This window comes from Melozone crissalis, unplaced genomic scaffold (assembly GCF_028551555.1).
Source record: "Melozone crissalis strain CALT ecotype California unplaced genomic scaffold, PUWL_Pcris_2 ptg000016l_1, whole genome shotgun sequence".
NCBI classification, from domain to species: Eukaryota; Metazoa; Chordata; class Aves; order Passeriformes; family Passerellidae; genus Melozone; species Melozone crissalis.
This window is the reverse complement of record NW_026535794.1, coordinates 24,220,662-24,247,642: the sequence shown is the minus strand read 5'-3', so window position 1 is coordinate 24,247,642 and position 26,981 is coordinate 24,220,662. Positions and strand designations below refer to the sequence as shown.

At 39.1% G+C, this 26,981-nt stretch overlaps 1 protein-coding gene across 2 annotated transcripts in view; it reads left to right on the top strand.

Moving 5' to 3' along the window:
* CDK6 (cyclin dependent kinase 6) overlaps window positions 1-26,981 on the top strand; it is a 128,820-nt gene that overhangs the window by 67,861 nt on the left and 33,978 nt on the right. For both annotated transcript variants that reach the window (XM_054274332.1, XM_054274333.1), the window contains exon 5: window positions 26,497-26,606. In XM_054274332.1, coding sequence (XP_054130307.1) covers window positions 26,497-26,606 — 110 coding nt within the window. The remainder of the gene's footprint in view (window positions 1-26,496; window positions 26,607-26,981) is intronic.

Sequence of the window (26,981 nt, the reverse complement as noted above, 5' to 3'; positions counted from 1 at the left end):
AAACTTGTTCTACAGATGCAGTCTATGAAAATACACATTAAACTTGTAATCAGCATGGAAGAGCTGATCTGTGGATAATTCGTTTGCAGTCAGCAAGCTGTTCTGCTCTCCAGGGCAACTATCGTAATGACATCGGCATCTTGGTAGTAGCTTTCCAGTAAAGAAAAAATAATTAAAAAATGGAATGACTGCATACTATTTGAAGACTCAGTACATTTTTGCTTTTAAAGTTAAGAGTGATTTGAAACAGGCTCAGAGTTTTCATCATTTACTGGGCCTGAGTGACAAAGAACAGATGATAAAAAGCCAAAACAAGCTAGCATTAAGAAACATGAGCAATTAATCTACTAAACACAGAAACAGGAGAAAACTGATGCAAAAAAAGAAGGGAAAACAACCTGCAAGTTCATGCTGATTGAGTTCTGAGGTCATGTTGTGGATTTAAATGAGGAATAACGAGAGTAGGGACTTTGTGCTTAGGAAGCAGGAGATATTTTTTGATTTAACGGTGATATAGGTTGTACCGTGTGGGCCCTAAATGCAAGATTGTAACCATGGAAACCTGCCATGTCAACAGCTATTTCATTGTTCACTGGCGGGAAAGAAGAAATAAGTTTTGAAGAAATATGTAGAGAAAGAGATGCGCTTTCAGCTAGTTCTTGGGTTTTACCCTTAGCCGTGCTTCAGAAATGACTGCACCATATTTTTTATGGCTATTATCATCCAAAATTAATCCCCTTATCTTGTAAGAATTGTTTATTGCAGTGAGTAAATAGTACCCTTAATGCTGTACTACTTCCTTTTCACCTTAACTGTTCTAAGTATGTAGTGTCAAGCAAGTCCAAAGCATGGGGAAAAAAGCACACTATCAGAAAAACCTAGGAGGCAATTCAGAGCAGGAGTTCTGTGGCTGGGACAGGAACGGTTGAGTAGGTAGTGAAAAAGACAGTCCACGGTATTTTTTCTCCTGTACTGCACAGATTCTTCTCCTATACTTAGTGTAAATTACTTGGGTTTGGAAAAAACATTTTTAACAGCGTTATTCCTAGCACAAAGGATCTGAAAAAGCATATATTCTGTTCTGTGGAACAAGGGGAAGAATGCTTAGTGGACGATGAAATGCTTCTAAAAGAGATCTTTGACTTGGTACACACAATTTGTGACTGGGGGAGTTTCCACTGAAGACAAGAAACTTGCAGCTCTACAGAACTGTCAACTCCACAGCCGCTCGCCTGTACTGGACATTAGAGAATATTTATTTATGCATTTCAACATTGCAGAGTTATTTGAGCTGAAGAACTGTATAAGTTAGCAAGAGTCAGAGTTTTTAATTTTCAGTTTTAGAAATAATTCTTATGAGTTCTTCTCCCTTCACCTGTTACTTTTCAAAACTCTTTCAGAGCTGTTTCTGTTCATATTGGTTACAAATCCTAGAGCTTACAGTTCCATGGAAGTACTCAGAAATGCCACAAGTTTGGATGATGATCCTATCTTTACACCACTCAGCAAAATCCAGACATTTAATTAGTGTTATGTGAATCTCTACAGTATCTTCCCTGTCATTTGTATGAGAGAAAGTTTGAGGACAGGACAGATTAAGCACCTTGGTGAAGTTCTGATTGCAAGTGCAACATTAAGTGGAACCATGAAAAATACATTGGCAAAAAAAAAAATGCATCCTCAAAAGATTTTTATACTCTCTTTTCATGTAGTTTAGAGAAGGATGGATGTGTATGGCTTATCCACTGGGGCAGCTGGAATGAACCTCTGCTCTATGAGAAGCTTCCAGACAAGAGCATTGTGATACATGAGATGAAAAGTTTTCTGGCATGTGGAATTTAAAATCATCTTTGGATAGCCCAGTGATGTTAGCAGATGATAGTAGTCTGTTAAAGATGAGATACAGACTACAAGGAGTGTGGAGAAACATCCGGTGATAACTACAGGTATCAGTGAAAGAAAAATTCAGCTATGCTTCTTAAACTGTTCCACATTTTTGGACCGGAAAATCCCTTTTGACCTAGAGGAAGAGTTTCATTTAGTGGAGGGCAAAGAGAAAATGGAGAACAAGTGCAGAATATATACACCATGGTTGTACAGCCACTAAGCAGCCTCCCAAAAGACAGATCCAACCTGCTACTGTTTCACTGAGAGCGACAGTGCAGCACGCAGCTGCTGATGGGTTTGGAGCTCAGAGTGGGGAAACCCATCATGCTCCATGGCAGTGGCAGGCAAGTTTTTGAGACAGCTGAAGGTACACAAAGCAAGGAACCAAGAGGCTTGTCAGTAGCAGACATTGTAATGAGTTCATTCTTCACTAGTTACAGGATCCCAGGCAAGCTGCACACAAACATAGGAGAAAACTTATGTCAAGAATCTGCAGTTTTGAAGGTTTTCATACAAAACAAACGTTTAGCTGTGTACCTTTGTGCACCAGCACAAAAGGGATTGGAATCATCATCTAATACTCATTCTGATAGCATATAGAAGTCATTGAACCTGTAGTGTGCCTCAGCATTCATTTTGTATAGGTATGAGCTAATAATTTACATTTATGTCATTTACACTGCATGGACCACAATTTCCCTTACAGGAATCAGATGATGGGCTTTCCTCTTTCTGAGGAAATATTGGTGAAAGGAGCAATGGGAAGCAATGCACAAATGCAGACACTAAAGTCACAGACATCAACAGGAAAATATACAGCAAAATGCTGAGAAAGCTGAGAGCTTCTGGGTGGAGTACTTGAAATAAGTCCTAGAGGAAAACTATATCCTCCTGTTTGATTTTTTCAGGAAAACAGGACTTTCTACACCTTTTTTATTAAATAAAACATGCATGACTTCCATCACTGTTTTACACCTTCTTGTCCCTCCTCATCTATACTGTAAAAATAACTAAGTTCCCTATTTTGATTAAATTTTCAGGCAAAAGATACTATAAATTAATACAGCCTGAGGATATTGTGTCTTTGAAAAACGGGGGAAGTTTTGTATATGTATACATTGTGAAAAGACACATAGGAGAGATTTTGAAATTTTTTTGGTAGTTGGGGGGAGAGGGATGTGAATATTTAAGGTGCTCTGTTGGAATCAAATTATAATCGAGCACACTTTCCTGTATTATGTTTTTAACACCTTCAGTGTGAATATTTGAGTTCATTTCTTCTAATATACTATAAGCATAATATCTACTTCTTATGTCCATTTGAGGCAGAGGAGTTTTGACTACCTTGCAAATGTATTACTGATCACTTCAAAGAATGTGTTCCACCACTGGTACTGTAATTCCATTGACAGTACATCTCAGAAAAAAAGATGTAGGTGATGCCTTTTAACCCTGTTTTATTTGTATGTACATCTTTCCACACAATTCTTCAAAGTTTGCTTCATACTGTATTTGTAAGGTCAGAAACAATCAGTTAATTCTTAAAATGCAAAAGAAGATGACTGGAAAATTTGAAAATCTTGCTGTGAAGTTTAGTATGCTGGGTTGATCTGGGTGCCATGATACATTAAGAAAAAACACATCTCTGCTCACTGCAGCGTCTAAACAGAAGGCATCAGAGGTAGATATGTATCTTCTTAATGTAATGGTGTTTTCCTTAATTTTGTTTACATATTTATATTCTTGCTCTATTAAGTGAAAACTAGCTTGCAAACATAGCTTAAAAGTTGAAAATACTTTACTGGTTTATATTTTCTTATGGTTGTTGCAGTAGGTCACATATAAATCAGCAAGGCTTCAATGAGCTAAGCCAAGGCAAATAAGGCAAATAAGAAGGTCTGTCTTTAAATCAACAGTGAATTTTGCATTTGGTTAATTTTTTTAATATTTAGAATTTTTACTTACAATTCTTTTAGTTTCTTTTACTGTCTGATGGCGCTCAGACAGTATTGCCTTGGAATGAGTAAAACTATTTAAGTTAATAAAAGCACAGCTGGCATTGTAGATTGATAGATTTAAATTATTTGGGACACTGAAGATATCGTGCACCTTATGTAATTTAATCACTAGAATAATTAAATAAGGAGGGGCCTGTGCATGGTATCAGTTCTTGTGGGAAAATATGCTTCATTGACTTACTGGCACTGTTTTGGAATGTGGCATTTAAAAGTACCTTTTTACAGTGGGAAAGAATTTGGTCAAGAATAAACAGTCTGACCTTGTTAAATGGACCAAAGTCACTACATAACTTAGTTTTGGAAAACTAGTTTTCACCTGTCCATGAAAAAAAAAAATCAGTGTATGAAAATTGCAGCTAGATTTTATAGAGAAAAAATTACATTTATTGAACAGAGTGGGGGAAATCCCCCCTGTATTTCTAATATGGAATTCCCTGATTTTTTGGAAGTTGACTTTGAGGTTTAAACATGGTTTGAGCTGTGATTTCAGAGGACATTAAAAGCACTTTACATTGAAAAATATCATACAATGAAGCCAGATGAATTCAAGTCCTTTACGGACTAAGTAAATAAATTTCAACAGAAATCAAGGCCATTTGTATTACTATCAGTCTCCAAAAATGTAGAAACTTTGAGTTTGTAGGAAAACTGTATTTATGTTATGAACTAAGTCTTAAACACAAAGCTTGGTATTTGCAGATATAGTTATTTGACTACCAAGGACCCTTTGATGCAAATGAAGAAGAAAATTATGCCAGTTTGGTTTTAGCTTCAAATTTTGGTGATGGGAAACTGGCACGGTAAACCAGTGCAATAATCCTGAATCTCCATGCTATGAAATCCTGGCTTCCATGCAGTTGATGGAAAACATCCTTTTAACTTCACTGTGGCCAGGATCTCATTCCAGGTCTTCATATTCTGTTTGAAAAGTACAAACACTTTCTGTGAACAAATATTCAAGCTGCTTTGGAGGAGTGGAGTATACAAAGAACAACAGGGACTTCGGGACATGGTGTTGGTATAAGTGCTTATCCAGTCCATGGTTTTGGCCACAGAATCCTCATTGGTACTTCACAGGACACAACCCCCTTTTTCTTTTTGACATGACAGTGACAAGTTAACGTATTAGAACTCTTAAAGCCTGTCTAGTGATCCATTTTTTAATGCAGAAGAGAATGAAAAATCTTACAGTGGCTCAGGAATGAGAAATAACATTGAAAGACATTGTTGAATAGTACTTTTGAGTGCATCATTTTAAACTGTAGTAGCCAGTTGAGAATTATTGCTGCATAAAGGTGAAAATGTATCCATAACTTCAGTTATCAGCAAAACTACTGAGAGCTATATTTCCATGATATAAAATGAAATTTGGTGCAAGCAGTAATAGATGCAACTGTTAAAAAGCAATTTACATAAAATGAGTGAATTTTAAAAAAACTAAATGTTTGCATCAGGTAAATTCAGATCAAAAGTTAGAATATGTATACATTGGGTTTTGACAAGTTTAAATAAAGAATCTGTATTAATCCAGAAAAGAAGAAAGTCTGTCTCAATGTAAAGACCGTCTTCAGTTTTTATAGTCAATGTAAACATCTGAAGTTAGCCTGAGTTTCCTGAATTCTGTCTCGCTCTACTTTGTGTTTACAACATCAGCTATATATTTACCCTGCAGAGATTTTTTGAGGCCCTCGAGGGGGTGGAGTTCCCACCCTGCTGTGAGGACGCTGTGTATTTTCTATGTATAGTCACATGTGACATCGCCTTCTGCACTGCTTCAGTATCGAACTATCAGATTCTGAAAATGGAAGTCATACACAGCTGAATGTGTGCACACATTATCCTGTTCTGTAGTTTTGGACATTAACTCAGAAAAGCAAGGACTAAAACTACAGCTGTTCTTAGAATTTACAAGCAGTGATAGATACTTTTATCCCCCAACTTGGATTTATTTTTTTTTTTTTACTTTATGTGTACATGTTCTTGTTTCCCTTCTGTTCTCAGTGCTGTTTGTCATCCAGATCTGTCTGATAGCTTTGGCCCTCATCTTTTTAAAGAAATTTGGTTCTTGAGAATGGATTAACCAGGAAGGGATTAAGGAGCTATTTTTTACTCTTGTCTGTGTCATTAGTGTGCAGCATAGTGTGCAAATAGCAGGTTGTCTGAGAGGGGAACTGCTGTGCTTATGTAGAATTTACTTTTCCTCCAGCTGATACACTGCAACTGTAATCTGACCCTCACACTATTAGCAAGTAAAATGCATAAATCCTTCCAAAACTCTTAGATTCATACTGAACTGAGGAAGCTGTTAGACTGACTAGAAATAAAAATGTTCATGATAAGTGGATGTTAATTCTTCTTTATATTGAGTAACCTTTGTGTGCTGTTACCCTTCGTGGTGGCTACTCACTAGTAATTTTTTCTTATTATTTTTCATGCCAAGGGATGAAATAAGTTTTTTAATAAGAGGACTGTTAATATCTTCCCTTATCATAGGCAGTCAAAAATGTACAAAATGCCTGAGGCTTTCTAAGTCATATTAAAAATCAAAGGGTTTTTATTTTCCTCTATGCCTTCAGTAGCTTCATAAGCAGTAGTAGTAGGCTACAGTACAATATAATAGAATTAAAAAGTGGAAGGTGTTTCATACTTAGTATGAAACAAATAAGCTGAAAGTGAAGGATGGAACTGTACCTTTTGTATTTCATATGCATTGAAATAAGATCTCTGATCGCTTGCTGCTTTCTTTGAAGTAAGTAATGGTTTTTATACAGTTGGTATTCAGGTCTGATTTTTCTTTTTCCATGTTGCTAGTCAAATCATCATGACAGAGAAGCTTTCACCTTGTACCTTGAGAAGATATCCACATTAGGTTTTCTTTTGATGCTCTGCTCAGCACTGGTGCAACTTCACTTTGAGTCTTGTGTGCGGTTTTGGACGGCACAATATGAAAAAGACCTTAAGGTATTAAAGAGAGTCTCAGGGGTGGTGAAAGGTCTGGAGGGGCAGTTTTATGAGATGTGGCTGAGGTCCTTTGTTCTGTTCATCCTGGAGGAGAGGAGAGACTGATGGAGACCTCATTGCGGTCTTCAGCATCCTCACAAGGGGAAGCAGCGGGGCAGGTTCTGGTACAGATCTGGTATAGATCTGTCACTTGTGAGACCAGTGAGACAACTCAAGGAAATAGCATGAAACTGAGTCAGGAGAGATCTAAGCTGGATATTACAAAAAGGTTTTTCTCCCAGAGGGTGGTTGAGCACTGAATGAGGCTCCCCAGGGTCATGGTCAAAGCACCAAGCTTGACAGAGTTCAGGAAGGGTTTGCACAGTGCTCCCAGGGACTTGGTGTGACTCATGGGATGTCCTGCACAGACACCGGAGCTTCACTCAATGATCCTGATGGGTCCCTTCCAACTGAGCATATTCTGTGATTCTGTGATAAACATGAATAACTTCATTGACAGTAGATGCAGATAAGCTCAGAAGTCTGAAAGAACAGCAGGAGTGTTAAATAGACAACCCTCATTTTCTTCTGAGGATTCCCTAGATATCCCTTAGGCTCTAAACACATTCAGAGGTATGAACACAAACGTGTCACTAATTCCCAGTGAGATGCATACTAAGATGGAGAAGCCCTTTCATTCTGATGGAACATTCCTTTCAGGACTGAAATATCCTGCTCTGAACACTGCTGTGAGTATTTCCAAGAACTAGTGGGTCTGTATAGGCACCTGGTCCAGGTGAGACGCTCAGCAGAACTGTTCCTGCATGCTTCCACCACAGTTTTCAGGTAGAACAGGGTTTTTATTTTTTTTTTAGTTTTACAGTTTTACTGTAAGGGATTTCAAATTTGGTCGCTGGAATGGGAAGTTACAGCATGTCCTGTCAGGCTGTGGTCATTTGGAGAAATTATGGATTTCTGTTCTGACAGTGGGAAAGAACTTGTCTGAAGTTAAGCTTTTGCATCATAATCCCTTCAGCAGAGATGATTCCTTTGAAACTCCGTCATCGTGGAACAGAACATCATTGTGTTACAAGCTGTGCAAATTTGAATCAAGACCTGGTTTTCCGTTTGAATCAAGATCTGTATTCTTTTTTGAAGACATTTTACCATATTATATATTCACGACCAAGCATTAAATTTTTCCATTATAATAAATTCCTAGCTAATAGACTAATTTTTTTCAATTAGTCTATGTAATTATTTTAATCAAGGATTTTAACATTATCTCCTATTCTTCAGAGGAAAAAAGATTTCTTTATAGGAGTGTATTATTCTCCTTTGATATTTGTAAGCATCCAGATGCAGTTATGCATATTGCTTTTCATTCTTATGGTTTTACCCTCTGAGCAATGTCATTAAAATTCATTTAGATTTAATTACTGAGTTTTTACATTAGTATTTAAGCTTATTTGCTCAGGAAGTGAAAATGGGGAAGAATCTGGAGGACCTTGACCTCTGTTCCATCTTAAATGACTCATCATAAGTAAACTGCAATTTTCTGAAATTGTAGAGTTCTAGCTGTCATGCAGTCCATCCTAACTCTTCCTTTGAATCTCGCATCCTACTTCTTTCTTTGATTTTGGCTTAGCACAGTTTCTAACATCTTTCTTTCCCACAAAAATTGTATATTTTGTGGCACACCCATAAGTCTGTACAGTACACAGAGGGAATTAGGAGAAAAGAGAGCAAAAAGAAATGGAGGAAGTATAAAAAGACAGTCAATGCATTGACAGGAAAAATTAGGCTGTACTAAGTACAATGACAATGATTTTTTTGTTGCATTATACTTGGTTGGGTTTTTTTAATTTCTTGTTGCTTTAGGCAAAGGAGTGTTTGAACTCACTTTTATTTCCAGTTTCTGCTTTGCCTTCTGGACAGAAGATGCTACTTTTTTATATGCAAGTAGTTTAATTTGACACATAACTGGAATTCTTTCATAGTGAGTATGTGAAATATTATACCCTGAATATGCAATTAATATGAAAAATGCCATCTTTTTTGTTGTATTCCCTACTAAAGGTACTGAACAGGCAGAATTGTTCCAACCCAATTAAGTGTTATTTTATTACTAAGTAAAGGACTTTTCACTTTTAAGCCTTGCCCTTGTCTAAAACATTCTGACTTGTTGCATTATTTTTTTGCTAAAGTGACCACAACAGAAAATCTCTTGTGGTGCTTTCTATTCATATGATGGGTTGATACATGAACTAATCAAAGCACTAGCATATATGTTGGATCACTTGCAGACCTAACATGGTGGCATACCTATTTAATAAAAGAAAAATGACTGAAGTTCAGTAACAGTTCCTCAGTTGCCATGGAAACCATTGCATTTTATACAGGATACTTGAGTGTGTTTGGGCCCCCATCCTTTGATATGCCAAGTGGCTGTGAATCCTTAATGCCCTCATCACCTTTTTAAACTGCACTCAAAACCAGGCAGGAAGAACTTAAATGCTGCCTTGGAGGCAGGCAGTTTCCACCTTAGCTTCATTTACTCAAATTATTACCTACTACAGTTGGATTCCTTTGAAGGGGGTGTAGCAACTAAAAGGTGAACTACCCATGTGGAATTTAGGGCCCCAGTTCAGTGTGCTGAAATTAACTCATATGATGAGACCTTAAAGCATCAGATGCATTTGCAATCAAATGCACTTTTTGAATTGTAGGGGCAGACTTTTGCATCATGGTAGCCAGTTCAACATTGGTCTAACCTAAGATAAAAAATGCCGCCATTTTCCTGCAAAGCAGAGCTGACAAAGCACTGCCTATACACCTAACCTTGCACAGCCAAAATCCCAGCTGACACAGTATTTTGAGTCATATGCTGACCTTACTGTGAAAGGGAACTTCAATTAGATGTCTATTGTGTTTTCAAATACAGAAGAATGGCTTTGTGTTCAATGGATTACCCCACTGATTAAGACAAGGAAGCAGATGCTGCAAGGGCGTACAGAGGAAAGAATTTAATTTCTCCCATTTTATTATAATTCAGAATCTATTCCATGTACCAGACCAATTAATACATAAACTAAAAGGCTGCCAACGTGGTCTGGCCATGCAAATTTCCCAGTAGACAGAAGTACTGGTACCTGTGTGTAATGAAACCAGCACCTTCCATGTCCCAGAAAGCAGATAGAAAGGATGGGGGAGGGAGGAGAATCATGAAGGGAAGTCTTTTTATTTTCTTCTTTTCACGTGAAGGTTTATAATTAAAGGGGAAAGTAAATTAATTACATGAATATTAAAAGGTTACTCTTCTATTCTAACATTTGGTCACAAGTTGTCTAATGAAAAGGAATGCAGGCTGGAGGGCTGCCATGCCTTTGCTTCTTTCTGCAGAGGGCCACAGGCTGAAGCAGTGATTGTGCGTGACAGATTCTGGGAACAATGAGCCTGCGCACAGATCATCCAGATGGAGCTTGCTTTTCTAAATTACACCAACAACAGGGTGGCCCACAGGCAAACAAAATAGTTAAACAATACATAATAAAGTTTTTATTTGGTATTTCCTGTGAGCCTCTGCCAGTTGCCAGGGAGTGTACTGTATTTTTCTTTTGCTGTATTAATTGTTGACCACAACTGGCAAAGACCCAAACTAGCAGGGACAGATAAGGGGGGGAAAATGGCATCTGGACACTAAAGCCTCAAGTGTACTGGGAAAAAAAAGCACAAAAAATTACAGCATATATCTGGAATTTTCCAACTAACGATGTGCGGATGTGGTAGCGCTAGGGAAAAAGAGCCAAACTGAGCCTGCTTTGTTCACTAAGAGAGGCCCCCCTGTAACATTCCTTTTAGCTGTGCATATTTTGGCTTCAGTTCTGCAGTTTTAACTATATACTGTGTATGGAGCAGTTCAGTTGTTGTTTCATGAATCTAATGATTTTGTTACAAGAAATAAAACTACATCAATGCATATGCATCGTTATTGTTTTGAGACGTTTGAACAGAAGCTGAGTTTTATATGTTAAATCATAGGTGTTAAGTTTTCAGAGGGTGGAGAGAGAAAATTTCATTAAATACAACCCATCACAGCAACAGCTGCAAGAAGGAGACCCTCAGTAGCAGTGAATGCTGCCTTTTTAAACTCATCAATGAAATCAGTCCTTACAGTTATCTGGTTTAGGGGAAAGCCCACAGTATAGCATTAACACTTGGATAAAAACAGAAGGCTGCATAAACATGCTAGTTTGATATCATTTTTATATTTTCTTTGTCCTTATAAACAGTTAAGGTGTTGGCATCTTTTTAAGTAAGTTTTATATTCCTGATTTACTATATGCAATGTCGTAAGTCATTTTGCTGTACTGGTACATAGCAGATTGCAGGCATTAGGCCACCTCTCCAAAGAAGATTAAAGTTGATGTGAAGGCTGTCAGTTCGTATGGAGAGGAGAACCATCTGCACTAGGCAGTGACAGGATTTGCAGCTACAATGGGTTCAATTGATGAGAAATACGTTATTATTAAAGTTATTATTATGACCTTAAGTTTTCATATATTTATACAGCATTTTTAGATGTACTTGGATCGTCTTCCAGTGACCAGTGGCCCTTGATGCAAAATTACTTGATTTTACTAATAATTGTGCTGTTTCCTGTGCATGGATACCTTCTTCATACCCTTGTAACCAACCATTGTATCCTGTCACATGTGGAAAAAGATTGTTGCTCTCTTTAAAGACCCGCCACACTTTACGGCCCCTAGTAAAATCTGTATATGTAATTTATTCACAGTTAGGGATGTCAGTTGGAAACAAGCTGTCAAAGTGGTATAGAAGCAGTAGATGAATAAAAAGGGTCAGATCTATGGGAGAGAGAAGTACAGCTTGCTCCTGATCACTGCCATGAGACCCTCTTGACTCCCCTAAGTTAGCGGAGTTCAAGAGCAGGCCCATGCTTAGCAACATAAATATACTGAAAATCACCTTCCAAATTACAGATTTGCCTTTTTTCCCTCATAAAAATAAAAAATCATATATTTGCATGTACTGAGCTGCTACTCATTACAAAATACTTAAAACTTCACAGGAAGTTAGATTAATTAGAATAGGCTTCATTTCTCATAAGTACACTGGTTCTTTCTGTCTGCTGTCAAGGACAATGAAAGTCTTTCAAACTTTGGAAAATAAGTTGACTTTAAGATCACTTATTATGGGAGTAGTATGTAATCTATTTTGTACTTGCCTGAGATGTAATTGATTAAAATTACACTTGTGCCTGACATGTGAGATACAACACATAGATAGCATTCTTGTGTACACCATTTCCCAGTCAACTGTTGTGCATCCCAGGCCCTACATATGGGAATGGCAGAATGGTTCAGAGAGATCATCTCCAGTCCTCTATGTTATTTTTCAGCCTGAAGATTACACCCAGACTTGTATTAACCAATGTTAGTCTCCACATAAGTGATTTCAAGGCACCGTGCTGGACTAACACTTCAGTTGTTCAGAAGTACTAAAATTCTCTTTTATTGATCCAAATACCACCTTTGCTGTAGCTAAAAATCCATTCTATTTTTTATTAGTTGTGCTGTTCGCTTCTGTTTTCCTTCTCCTGGATTGTGCTCATGGGTTATTTTGGTCTTGTTCCTACTTCTTTTCAAAGAAGTTTCATTTTCAGATTTTCATGCAGTAGCCCCAAACAAAACAAAGTTTATCTGGTGTTTAAAGATGCTGTGTAAATAGAAAAGCTTAAGGAGGGGTCATTTAGACCCATGTTTTGTAAAAGCTTCATATTACAAAAACTAACTTGCTCTGAATTCGGCCTGAGTGTATCCTTCTAAAAACAACAATACTGGTAGCTCTTGGAAACACTTAGTTTCTGATCCGAGGATCATTAATGATTTTAAATATCAGTAACAAAACAAAATCAGTAAAAATATTAACAGAAAAGAAAAATATTCCAATCTAAATAAGTTCTTTGTTTTATATTATCAAAAATACTTTTCCTTGCAGGATGCAATTTTCCTTGAAAAAAATAGTATTTATTAGCTGCAATTATATACTCTTTAGAAAACATAGAGTGTTTCTAAGTTTTTGTTTTTAAGACTACTTTCTAAAGTACTAACAATTAAAAACAAGCATAGATCTAAATATCAATGATTTTACTGCCGGCAGATGTCTTCCTCTAAGCACCCAGAGCATTGACTGAAATCACTGGGAATTATGTGCATATTTGGAGCTTTTGGAGATGCCCAGTTGTGTTTTTTGACACAGCCTAACATTACCCTTCTCATGCAAAATGTTTTTTGCGTCAGAAGAACAGCTGAGGTCCTACCAGCTTGTCTGTTCCTCTTTAAGTTTAGAACCTTAGACAATGCAACAGCTTTAGAGGCTGCTGACCTGTGTCAGTCTCAGAGCTGCTGGTACTTGGGCTTGGTGGCTCTGCAGAAGCTCTGGCTTCTGGTGCTGCTTCTCTTCTCTTCTCTCCTCCTCACATCCATGGGGCCACACATGGATGTTACACAAGTATTTCCTGACCACATGAGGATGTTATTTACAGGACTTCCTCTAAAAGTTCAAGGAGAGGATAGATGTTGCTCTCTCTATGTGGCTTTTAACACTGTGAATGTCTTCTGGAGAGGGCAAGCACTCTTATTCCCTTTCAGGGAATATGTAGAGAATTTTTCACATGCAATGATTGTTTCTGAGAATGGATCTTTGTAGGGAAAAGACTTAGACAAGTGACAAAGATGGGAAAACATTCCAAGGTTACCTGGTAGTAAGGTTGATGTTTTCACAACAGCACCTGACTCCATCTCTGAGACCATTAAAGCATCTACACTAGTGCTTGAAAATTAGTTTCCATTGGATTTATTCTCTTATTTTCAAAGATGGGTATATATTGCAAGAAGCATTTTAGAAGGCCTTTTTTGTAAGTCCATTTTTATCATTTTTTATAAGGACTCTTCCTGAACTCTTAGGAGCCGTGAGTGATTTACAGAGCAGCAAAAAGGATGTCACACAAGAAGAGATCTCCTAAATATTGTATTTTACATTGTCAGGCAGGAGAGGAGCAAACCTTTTAAAGCAGTACATCTCCTTTCCACTGTGAGTGCTCTGTTGTGTGTCTTCACTTCACTGCACACGATGGCAGTCTGTGGTTCGGTCTGTCTTCAATTTTTTAGCATCATTCCTCTTTCAATGACACCCCAAGAGCAGGTATTGCCACTACCAGCAAACAACATTGCTACTGACTGGCCATAGAGAATTAAAACATATATCTATAAATTGGATTTTTCCTTCTGTCCTGGAGACTCATTATGCTCAGTGTTTGGGAAACCCCTGTGTCTGTAAATTGATGTACTTTCCCTGAAGCTGAGAACATTCACTTTGTATCGTGCAGAACACAGCTAAGCTCAATTCTGGACTACTAAAATTGCATCCCAATGCCACACTCCAACAGCAGATGCAGAGTACACATATTAGTCCAGATTCCCTTAACCACTGCTGAAATTGGGGTCTGTCAAACAGATGCCTCAAAGTGGATTTGGACTCTGAGGGAAAGTGTTTCCTCTCTGAGGCCTCTCTGCACACAGTGTTCAAGGAGTTAACAGGGGAGCTACTTTGAAAATCGAGGCAGAAGGTCATTGTCGGCAAGAGCAAAGACTCCTCCAGCCTGCCATGGAGAGCCTTTCACCCGTCATTTCCCACCCAGGGGATTGTAAACATTGGCTCGCAGCCACGGAGTCCTACAGAACTCCTCTTTATTTGCAGCATATACATTTATGTGTCTTAATGGAAACTGAAGCACGGCAAGTTATTCCTGCGTGTCCAGAAGGAGAGAGGGAGCTTCTGTTTGAGTTAAAGGGATGGGAGAAAGAGCCATTACTCACGCTGGAATTTGAAAACACAGAGATACGCTTGTTTAGTGGTGCTTCACATGTAACATAGCTGCTGTTCTCAGGCAAACTTTCTCAACTCACAGGAATGTGTAGAATGCTGTCACTTAATCAGAATCCAGAAGAGGTCTTTTATCTGCTATTTGTTAGTAACTAGCAATATTGCTCTTATCTTATTGTCCTTTAGCTTGATGCAGTGCCCTCAGACTTGAGAACTTATAACATGAAAGTAACTCATTACCTTGAACATTTTTGTTTGTATTGTCTTAAGCTGTTATCTCTTTGGCTTAAATAATTGATGCTTTGTATCAGTTTTGAGAGAGTTATCTATAGAAGTCTGATCTACAACATTATTTTCACAAATAAAACATTTTATATTTTTATAAGTCTGTCACCACTCTGGAGTAGAGTCTTCAGTGATCTAGACTAATTCAGGTCTTGCTTATCCAGCTAACACAATATGTTATCTATAAATAATTTTCCTTAGAATTTGACTTCTTGAAAATAACATAATCATGCAATCTTTAATGTTAAAATTGGGAAGTAATGTTTGTGAAAGTCTCGTATTGGGTCAACTGTAACATTCTGGTTTTCTGCTAAATCTTCAGATAGTTAATATCAGTTCAGAAAGTCCTATAACATTTATAAGTGGAAGAAATTTTCTTTTGGTTCTTTCAAAATCTTGGGCTTCACTTAGTGCTCTGAACCCTAGTTTTGTCTACTGAATAGTGTATCAGGTACCGAGGGAGGAGATGTTTCTTCTTTCTTCGCAGATGAAAGCTGAGTGCTGTCTTCTAGAATTTTTGTGAGTTCCATCCATTAGAAGCAGAGAGGTGGAATACAGCCTGTCTAGATACGAAGTAGAATCCAGCCTTGTTAATGTAATTAATGCCTGCTTTTATTTTTATCCAGTGATGGTCTAATGTAAAATGCATACACATTCCAGAGCAGTATCCAGAAACTCTCCTTGCCCCTTCCAGCTGATTGTTCTTAAGCATTCAGCTGCTTTCAGACACAGTCTTGCCCCATGACTCATATACTCCTGGCAGAACAGTGATTTGGCTTCAGCAAAAGCAAGGAAAGAGCTGTCACCCAAAAAGCCCCTAGCCTAGTGGTCAAAGAATGTGTTTGGGTGTAGGAGGTACCAGTTAAATCCCCTTTGGCTGAGTTTCCACTTTGAGATTAACCTAAGAACATTTGCACAAGATGTTCGTGTAGATGCAAACACGTATTGCTTCTACCACCACTCTTGGCTACTGGCTTCACCAGGTAGGGCTCCATGTGGACTTCTGTTGAAAACTTCCATTTACCCAGGATATCTGTCTACCAAAAGCGCATCACTCACAGTAGTGGTTTAGCTCAAACACAGCTGCTTGTTTCTGCAGCACAGGTCTTTCTGATGTGTGTGACCATCTACATGTAAGACCTGCAGATGCTTTCAGAGTAAGAAGAATTTGATAACTAAAGATGCCTACAGAGAGCTTCAGAACTTCAGTGGCTTGTGCCTGGCATTTTATTAGTCTTAAGCTCACAAAGCTACTTAAATGTGAGATTCAGACAGCTTGAAGACCCTGCTTACAGTTTTTGACCTTTCTCTCCAGTCATTGCTTTTGTGTGGAAATTACATGTCATTGTCCTGGTGATGTTTATTTCAAGACTCAACTAATTTCTAATGATCTGTGGTATATAAACGTATATGTAAGTATGTATGAATGCATAAACCTATGCATATATTGCATCTGTGTATGGAAAGCTCAACTTTTTCTTATTTTCTTTGTATTTACAAATTTCTTTTCACTTTTTTTTTTTTTTTTTTTAGAAAAGAGGATTTTTCATGAGGGTTTTGTATCCCAAATGTAATTTCAAAGAATTCTTGAAAGGTGTTTCATAGGAGTTTCATCTCTGTGGTATCATTTACAATTTTTCTTACTTCAGTTTAAAGCCATACATTTGTGTAAGGCCCTAGTAAAATCTACTGCATTCAGCTTCAAATGTGGAACAGATTTGAAGTGTTCAGACTTGCTTTGCCATAGGTAGGAAGGCCCAGCTTTCTGATGGTTGTCATGATGATGAGCCAGTTGAACTCTACACGTAGTGAGGTTAGGTACATCTCAAGTGAAGCTTCTACTGCAGGGAAGCTGTCTAGTTTGCAACCCTGGGTTATTAAAAACTCCCAAACCCTGGGAGTTTTTACTCTTAAGCTATTGCTTCACATGACCATCCCTGACAATGTTGCTCCACCAGCCTTTTATCTACTATATCAGGCTCTCAGTGAAATTGGTACTTTGCCTTCAGACACAACAATAGTTTCTAGGTTTCATTCTCAACTGAATGAAAATAGTATCTTGTAGAATTTGTTTGCACCAAGTTTCTGCTATCTAGACTCCCAAGCTGCCCACGGTAAAGCCTCTCACCTGGAGAACTGGCCCAATTTAATCCATTCTTTGTGGTTTCTCTTTGCATCTCCTCCTTTTGTTCAAGATGGCTTGGCAGAAGTGGGCCAGAGTTCTGTGGGAGAGAGGGCTGTGGTGGTCTTTGTGGTTTTGCTTCATTTAGGCTTTTTCTGTTCAGGACTGGAGTCCAACACAGCACCTCAGGAAGTGGGAATGCTTTTTTCTGTCGTCCAGTCTCTGGTTTTCTGGTAGCAGTGAAAAGCTGGTCATCATTATCAAGTCCAGCTGTAGGTGGTAAGGCTCAGATTCTCTAGACTGGTGAACTCAAGAAAAGGCCAGGCAGTCACAAGGGCAGCTTTGGGGGATCTTGGCATGGAGACAACCACAGTTTGGTCCTTGGCACAGGTTAGAGCTGTGTGTTCTCCTGCTCCCAGGGATGGGGCATCAGTGATGTGAGAGACTGTAAAAGAGGTGGATACCATCCCATGGGAGTATGCAGGACGCTAGATGAATTGATTTTGTGGCTTAAAGATGTACAGGAGAGCGAAGCAACTGTAACAAAGCCCAAGATGTACTTGTAGAAGTTAGGACTGTTCCCTGAGCTAGCTAATGCCAACAGGTGACTGAGCAAGTGGAGACGTGCCAAATTGCTGCAGCCAGACCCAGAACAAGGTCTGTATTCCAAGGCACAGTCTCAGGCTGACACCTTTTAGATTTTTTTAGGGTTTTTTAGCTTTAGTTTCATTTGGAATTGTGAAAGGAAATGTCTTCTTCCTTACAGTAGGTGTTTGACTTGATCTGCGTAAGATGACAGTGATGTTTATTTCTGTTTGCCTTTGTGGGTCTTTTTAGTTCTGAGATAGATTATTAGAATTTGCTGTTTCAGTCTACAGATTTGATTTGGAGTCTTGAATTGTGATTGAAGAATGGCTACTTCTATATAAAGTCTGTCACTCTCAGTGTTAAGTATCTATGTCTGTCAATACATTGCAATATAAGCACAAGTCTCATTGCATGCAAAGCTGACCATTTCTGTAAAGAATTGAGTTGTTCCATATTCCATAGAAGGCTGCACTGCAGGTCAGAGAATAGAGAGTTACGGTTTTGATTTCAATACACAACAAGGCCTGGCAAGTCTGACTTTCATGGGATCTGGATGAAGTAGAGTAGTGTTGGTGATATGATTTTGCTCCTTTCTTTTTGTGTAAAGGTAAAACATTTTTCACCTGAAGTCTCAGGTAGTCTTTCAGAAATGTTCTCTATATCGTCTCTGTAGAGAATTCTGTGAAATACTCTGCTTAGAAGAAATATATTTCCTTGTATGAATTTTGAGGTAAGGTCTGAATCACTAGTGGTTGAAACATTACCTCATGTTAAGAGCCAGGTTTCCTTTCTAGTAGCTGTTCCACGCAGATGTTTAGTGCACAGAGACTTTTAAGGTAAAACCACTGAATGTAGGTAAAGTATCTTCAGCTAGGCACATGATGTGCAGACACACACGCACACACATTCATGCCTCCTGACAACGGATGTACCTAGAAATGCTCTTCGGCAGCACTGTCACACTAGGTGATGTGGTTCTTCCTAGAAATTAAAAAGGGAAAATTCTGGTTAGCTTTGTGTGTAGAACATCTAAGAAATGAATGGCTTCTTTATTTGTCATGATATCTTACAGTAGATGCTATACCATGTTTCCTTCAAATCACAAATGTTTTTGCATCAAAACCAGGAGATCCCATTGTAAACCAGCGACTTGATAGTGCGTGGTACATGTGATTGAGATTTGTGTCTTCTGTGAATAAATAATCTTTTGCTTGATGATCTAACTCATGGAATGACAACAACATTCATTCTGGTTTTCAGAAAGCAATTCATCAAGCTTGTGCCCAAAATGGAGATAAATGTGAATAAAGAGATAAAATTGGTATTACCGTGTGCACTTCGTCAGACCCAGAGCACTAGAAAGGATGTTTTGCATGCTAAATCTTTTGTCAAGAAGTGAAGTGCTTTTTAAATGCCACTAGAGTAGTTTGATACACACTTACTTTAAAAGGGAAACTATTTTAATGTTTCTATAAACAGACAAACTATGGTCATCTTTCTCTAAGAAAGAAACATTCTCTCCAGTCATACCTATCTCTGTGATGGAACTGAAAACAGTTAAATAACAATGGAAGAACCACTATTCAAAAGAGATATTAAACAAATGTAATTGTTCAGGCAGATACAATCCCTGGAAACTAAATTACATCATATAATGTAGCAATTACTGCCTTTTCTATCACAGTTAGCAGTAATAATAGGTCTTCAGAGATAGGTTAAAGAGAGGTGTAGATGTGCTTTATAAATGCAGAATGCTCAGTGAATGCTCTAAGTAGTGATAGGAGAACAGTCAGGCAGTTCCCAGCAAGTAAAGGAGACACACCCTTGTTCCAAACCAGAGATGAAAAATAAACCACTGTACAAAGGCTAAAATTCAGCACATGCTAAAATCCCCTATCTTGTCCTCATTGCACTTGTGGTACAGGTGGGTTTTGAACGTGTTCTCTGTCTCTGCTGGAGTAGAGCATGGTGCGTGTTGTGCATGGTGCTGCAGAGTGGAATGAGGCATTGCCTCTCCTCCCTTCCTCACCTCTTTTTCCCTTGCTCCTGCCTCCAGCACACCCCACACTACCTCGTCCCTTATTTCCCAGGGCTCACACACACAAAAACACACACAAAATCATTTCCCTATGTGGGGTAGGTGTGATGCACTTCCAGAGGTCTTTGGAGTGTTCCTAGGGGGCATGGAAGAGGAGGTGGGAATATCATCATTGCTGGAACAGAGCAGGGCATAGTGAGGGGGTGGTGGTGGATCTGTTACACCAGAGGATTGGACAGTGGGGCCACCTTGGGCTGTCAGGAGGACTCAGAGCAGCACATAGGACAAGTGCAGGGCCCATGATCCTGCAGAAATGCCATCATGTCACAACCTAGGGTCACCAGCCCTCTGGATTGCCACTTCTGCCCTGCTCAGTCCTGGCTGTTGGTCCATACTCCAAACTGAAGACGGTGAAATGTTATTAAACAAATGCTTTCTTTTCCTAAGCAGTTTTTAATATTACAATGACTTCATTTTAAGCAACGTTACACTGTTAGACCAGTGAGCCATTTTAGCATATTCAGTTCAGAAATTCCATTTCTTCTTTTCAGTCTCTGTGGAGTCTTTTCAGCTGTGTTTCTACCAAGTGAGAGGAAGGTGGATTAGGCAGAGACAGCCTCTCTCTGCAGTAGGGATTGAAGCCAGGCTTCTGTCAATATGCTTGTCTGTAATTCTGTCCTCTCCAGCTAGTCTGTGGCAAATGTGTCAAGCTTAGTCATAAAGCTAAGACATTTTTTGCAAAGCTTCAAGAAAATTCCTCAAGTTGTTTTACAGTCTCAGACCTAAAGAATAAGCCATGAAGTAACAGGTTCATAGTGAATTTGCTAAGATTCTACTTTCAATCCTTGTGAACAGCAAAGGAATTTTTGTGAAATTGGAAGACCATGAAGCTACACTGAAAAGCTTGACACTGCATACTGTACCGTACATTCTGTAGGTACGTTCCCTCATTTTGCTCAAAAAGAAAGGACAAAAATAAATCAAAAACAGTCAAAAAGATGTCCTGAAGATCATGTGAAAGCCTTGTTAGTGAGAACTGAACAAAAAAACTAAGTTCTTAAACTGAGTTTAAAAGTTATTTTAGGGAACATTAAAAAATAAATTTGCAAGTAATCTTTCATGAGATTTAAATACTTTAAGTAACAAAATGAACCAGCATCTAATGGCCAATATAATCAACAAAATCAGTACAGAAAGAGCAGAGAAGAAACCACAATCACAAAAGCAAAATATTTACAGAAAGAATTTTACTTGGATTCAAAGATACTTGATGTGAATTTAAGCATCCTGCTAATTTCTTTTGTGGCATGATTTCTGTGAAAGTTAGTGTTTTAAAAGGTTTTACAGGCTTCTTTCAAGCCCCTTCAGAACTAATTATTATAGAATTAGTCTCATCCAGCTTTGGATATCTAAAAGGAAGATGTCTACATATGGGCTGGTCAGATTCTCCCCGTGGATGGCAATCAAATGCAGTGTGTGTTCATCTGACCTGTGCAACACATTTAGGATAAAGTAAGACCAGCTGCTGGGTGAGATGAGGAGTAGGCCATGCCTCCCCCACCCCATCACTCTTGTGGAGCCACCTCTGAATCAGAGGAGATGAGGGAAGCATAGCAAAATGCCTTCTTTCTGGAGTGAAAGGAAGACCCGGGGCCACAGTGTGACTCACTGGCTGGTAGATTAAACAGTGCCAGAAAACATTCGTGGGTACTGGAGCTCAATTGTCTATACTGTTAAACTATTAGAATGGTTCCTGGCATGAGTTATTCCGACCAGCCCTTCCCCAGACAGTTCCTAGGCGCTGGCAGCTAAGCATGGACCGAAGACCATTCCCAATAAGCAGTTTGCATGCGGTCACCTTTTTTGGGAGGCTGAGAATTTAATAATATGGACATAGGCCACTCTGTACTTTTTGGTCTCAGTGCCAAAGGAACATTTCCTGTCCCATTTAATTTCCTAGCACAGACATAGCTGCTGTGTTACAGTCTGATCCCTGCTTTGTTCGTGTAGCTGTGCAACTGGGCATTGGTCTGTACTTAAAGTCTGTGGCAAACTGAAATGTAGTCCTTTGTGTCTGTGTTACTCAACCCCATCCCTAAACCACTGTTTGTCTTTGTCTTTTTATAACTGAATGCTATTCAGACAGCAACTATATTTGGAAAGGGCTGTATATTGTGCAGATCCATTTAAATTAAGCAGTTATGCTTTATGAAAAAAATGAAAATCTGTTCCGTAAAGTAAATGGAAACTATATGAGACTGACACAATGCCTAGATCTTCTGTTCTGTTGCCAGTGAGTAGACACTTCCCACTAATTTCATTTTTCATCAGAAACAAGTAACATGAGATGAAGGATTGAAACTCCTTGGGCTAGGTGGTGCCTGATAACCACATCTGTCAGGTGGCTGAAAGGCAGAAAGCTTTATTTCAAAACGAAGTTCTCTTTCTTCCTCTGACTCTAACTGCAGCTCTGCCCTTGCTTCTCACTGAGCACATTTCCTTCTTCAGAGAGTCAGACACAGCCTCATTAGACTTTTGCAGATGTTCTTTTCCTCTCTACTGCCTCTCCAATACACATCATTTATTTTCATCATGAAGTGCTGCCTAAGTTTATTAACTTTAAAATAGTTGGAAGTAGTGATCTGCAGCTGCTTCTTACCTGATACCATCCAGTCTTATCTGGATAGTAGAAACATAGAACATGCACTGGAAAAGGAACTTATTTAGGTACCTACTTCTTCCAGTGTGTGAATCTTCTCAGTCTTTTCATATGTAGCTGGATCTATTAAATACAAATGTTTCAGGGTATCTTCAGGACAGATTTCTTTAGCTAAGAAGCTAAAGGAGGAAAAGGAGATAATTTTGCCGAGTAGCATTTGGAGGGAGTTGGAAGAGGAGAGGACAGGGTGTGAAATTTGGGTGAACTTGGAGGTGCAGAGGAGCTGATGAGGAATGTGAGGGGAAGCAGAGCCTATGGGATGTAGTAGGGCAGCAGACTGTGTTCACCTGGGTTCACAGGAGCAGCAGGGAATTAGGTGTGTTGGGTGATGCTGTCAGGGGACCACTGGTGTGTGTGACAGGAAGGCAGCAGAGAGAAGCCAGGAAGTCATGGGACGTGACAGAAACCTGGCTGGTGTAAGAGAGGAGCTGAAGAGAGCAGCCAGGGTGAGCAGAAGCAAGGAGAAGGCAGTGAAGTTCCTTAGGAGAGAGGACTAAAATGCAACATGGTCACTAAAGTCTACAACCTCCAAAGTATTTTGGAGTCTTGCACAATTTAGGATCTCCATCAGCACATGATCATGAATCCTTTTCCTACACAGCAATCATCATGTGCTGCATTTCATTTGTGCCAGATTTTCAGAAGAGACAGAATTTAAGAGAGAGGTACTGATGTAGGTACTGATGCTTTTTTCGTCCTAAAAATGGGACTTAATCAAGCACCTCTGTTAAATGCCCTGTCGCTCAGGGAGGCCTTGTTTCCTTGGTAGTGTGACTTACCTAAGCAAAGCATTCTTTCACTCAGAACTGTGCTAAAGAGGAAGTGATGACCTGCTTGTTCAGCCTCACCATATCCTGTGTTCAGAATAATTTTCATTTCTACTTCTCTGCAAATGTTAATGGAATGTCCACAAATATTTTTTTGGTTTCTATGGTAAGAGAGAGTGTGAAACTGTCAAAACCACTGCATCATACTCATCATCCTGTGCTTTTCAGGAGAAGACCCTGACCACAAAAGGAGTCATCCTTTTGTGGCATTACTTGTATGTGAACTGACATTTAGTACATTTTGATCCCTTTCAGATTCACATTTTGAAACACAGACTTGCGTGTTACAAACCATAAAGATTATTTGATGACTTTTATAGTGGCACATTATTGACAGAGCATATCAAAACAGCTCAACACAGATTCCTTCTCCTCTGACTAGAGTGCAGTCTGGCATTAGCTGAAATTTAACTCTTAGTCTTTTGAAAATCTTACATTTTACAGGTTTAACTTCCCAAATTACCTGAGTAAAATCTCCCAGTGCCCTGTGTATGCATGGATGGAGCATAGCAGGGTGCAGACGCCTGGGGAACTTGGCAGTGAGGGGTCCCATGGGGGAAGCAGCCGCGGTGCTGCACACTTCCTCAGCCCTCTGAAAGTAGCGCTCTGCCCTGGGACACGCACGGGCAGGACTGTGGTGCATCCCTCGGGAAGGGAGCAGTGTCCTGTCCACACTCGTCTGGAGGGGACTTCAGTTTGGGCATATGGTCCCTTGGTTCTTTGCCTGTGAGAGTGCAGAGCCTTAATGCTGTAGAGCTTGTGGGATTGGGGAAAATAAATCACCCTTATTATAAATCATCTTATCTCTGTGTGAGAAGAGCCATGTGGACCTTAAACGAGGAATCATGAGGTTTGGTGGTATTCCCACAGATCAGAGACCACACAGCTCTTCCTCCTGACACTACACCCAGCCATTCACAAACAGTAATGGGTTGAAATTGTTATATCTAATTTCTCAAAGCAATGTCACCTCAGTAAGCTTTTCCACAAATGTACTGTGAGAATAAAAGCATGGTTCAGTTTGAGAGATATATCTGCATTAGGAAAAATAACATGTTTTAGGAGGAATTATATCTGATTCAGACAGGGCATCTCCAGAGAGAATCCCTGACCTACAGATATATTTGTCTTCTTTCCTTGGAGTGAATGTCTGAAGAAACGTCTCTGGTTTTTGTAGAGAGAAGTGTTTCATAAAAGCATCACTGGTATGGTAGGAAATCAGGAACAAGACAAATGGAGCTAAGTAAAGCCCAGCTTCCACACAGGAATCTGTTTCTGTGGATCGGTATCTGGAAATGTACCTTGCCAGCACAGTACTTTGTACTGTGGTATTGAACTGTTTCATCGACAAATTTTCTAAAGAAACATCAAAGTGTTTAAAAGAACAGTTAGCAAATATGACCACTCTTGCAAATATCTGTGAACCTCCCTTCAATAGCCATTCAGTGGTTCCAAAGGCTGTCAGGACATTTAACGATTGTAATAAATGTTGTATTTGCTTTTGTTTCATCTGTCTTTGACCAGCAAATTCAGCTGATTACTTCCATTGTTATTTTTCTTTAGAAGACAATTACATTATTATCATTAAAAAAACCCACTATTCTTACACATTTCTTTGTGTTGGTCTTGAAATTCAGAACTCACTATCCTAGTTAACATAATTTTAAAATTTATTTTCATTCTTATATTTTTCTTTTTTTCTATCCTGTTTTCTTCCAGAGGTTTAGTTTGGTTCATACTCCTCCTGAATGTTACATCTCCCTTTTTCATATTTGTTGAAGAAAACACCAGTAGTTGTAGAGGCCCTCCCAGCCCCCATATTAATAGTCAGAGGTTTAAATTATAGCACAGAGTAAGAAAATATTGGCACTTAGCTGATGGTCATATGTTGTTATGGCTGGATTTTAACTGTATTCAGGAGGAATACTCCTGTGGCTCTGAGATTATATTCTAGCAAGATAGTAGCTCACACAGGACTCTGCAGAAGCTCCTTGCATTCTTCTGCAAATATCCTGAAGAGACAGTCAGTCTCATCTGTATTTGGTCTACTTGTGGGATACAAAAGGATAAATATAAACTGTTCCATCTCTGTTGTGGGTCCAGTGAGCAAGACTTGTGAAAGTACATTGATGGAGCAGTGCCAGTAAAATTTCCACTGGGTCCCTACAACGTGTTGTGACACAACCACCAGAACAAGAACAGGCTAAAAGCAGGCACTTTACATGGCATATGTCTGTGGGAAGAAGTGTGTCACTTGAACCTACAGTGTTACTGTAGAAGAACAACCAGGAGTTACTGCTGGTCTGACCAGCAGCACACGGACAGAGACAGCCACACAGCTGTAGAGGTCAGGAATCTGCCAGGAACCCTTGTGCTGTGTTGCTTAGTTAAAAACTGGCAGTTTGGGTTCCTTTGTGTCTAAGAAAACCACAGCAGACAGAACTGATGCCTTTGGTAAGGGACAGCTTTGAGAAGAGTTTGACTTAATCTGTATCCAACTGATAAAAAAAAGTTTCATTTTCTTCAGTTTCTTCTGAGACAACTTCTGAGGCAGGTCAAACATGTTTACCATAATTGGCCCATGCACTTGAATTAAACCAATTTCTCTTATAGAAAATAGTACATAAACTATAAAGGCCTGAGAACAGACCTGCTACAGATTCTGATTTGTCCTATGGGTAAACCCACAAACCCTGGTTTGTTTTTTTTCTACTTTGGCTCTGGTGACTACATCTACATCCACAAAACTTAGGAAAAAACACCTTGTTCAATTGACTAACGTTAGCCCTATGGAGACTCCAAATCTCCACTGGAAAGTGTTTGGGCTCTGTAAGCTGCAAAAGGTTCAAAGAGTTGCTGATAGTGTGTTGTGGTAATGTGATTGTCATACCAATGCTGTGCTCTGAAACTATAGTTTTGTTGTGCCCTGAATTGCAATGTTCTTGACCAGAAATGTTCTCATATCCTGAGTCATCATCACTGCAGCTGTGGATACTGGGATTTTCCATGCAGGACCCTTTTCTCTATTCTGGCTAAACCAATTGGCCTAATAGCTTGAGTTTTTACAATATAGATTAAACTAAGTGGAAGCTTTACATAGAGCACTTACAGAGTTGTAATTCTGCAGCTAAGCACTCTCTTTTCTGTTCCTTTTTGTTTTGCAGGTTGTTACTTTGTGGTATAGAGCTCCTGAAGTCTTGCTTCAGTCCAGTTATGCAACAGCAGTTGATCTTTGGAGTGTTGGCTGCATATTTGCAGAAATGTTCCGTCGAAAGTAAGACATACAGTTTTATTCTCTTCATGTTTTTCATTTGAAAAAAATGTGCAGTAATGCCTGTTACAATACACCAAATCTTGTTTATATTGCAAAGGCCTGATAGGATGTTTTATTTGCAGTGCAAAATATAAATGTCCATTGCAGATTCATACTTGTTGCTATCTTGAAGTCTCTTTTGATGGCAGTCTCAGCTCTTGCTAAAACTTGCATGAGCATAGTGGTCTTCTGGTTGAACCTGAATCTAATGCAGATAAAACTCTCTGAGAGAGGCTGTTGAGCAATTTGAGTAAGGCTGGGTTCTGGAAGGATTTACCCTGAGGAAGGCAGGGCACTGTGGTCAGCAGGGTCTTCTTCCTCTGCAGTTTGTGCGTT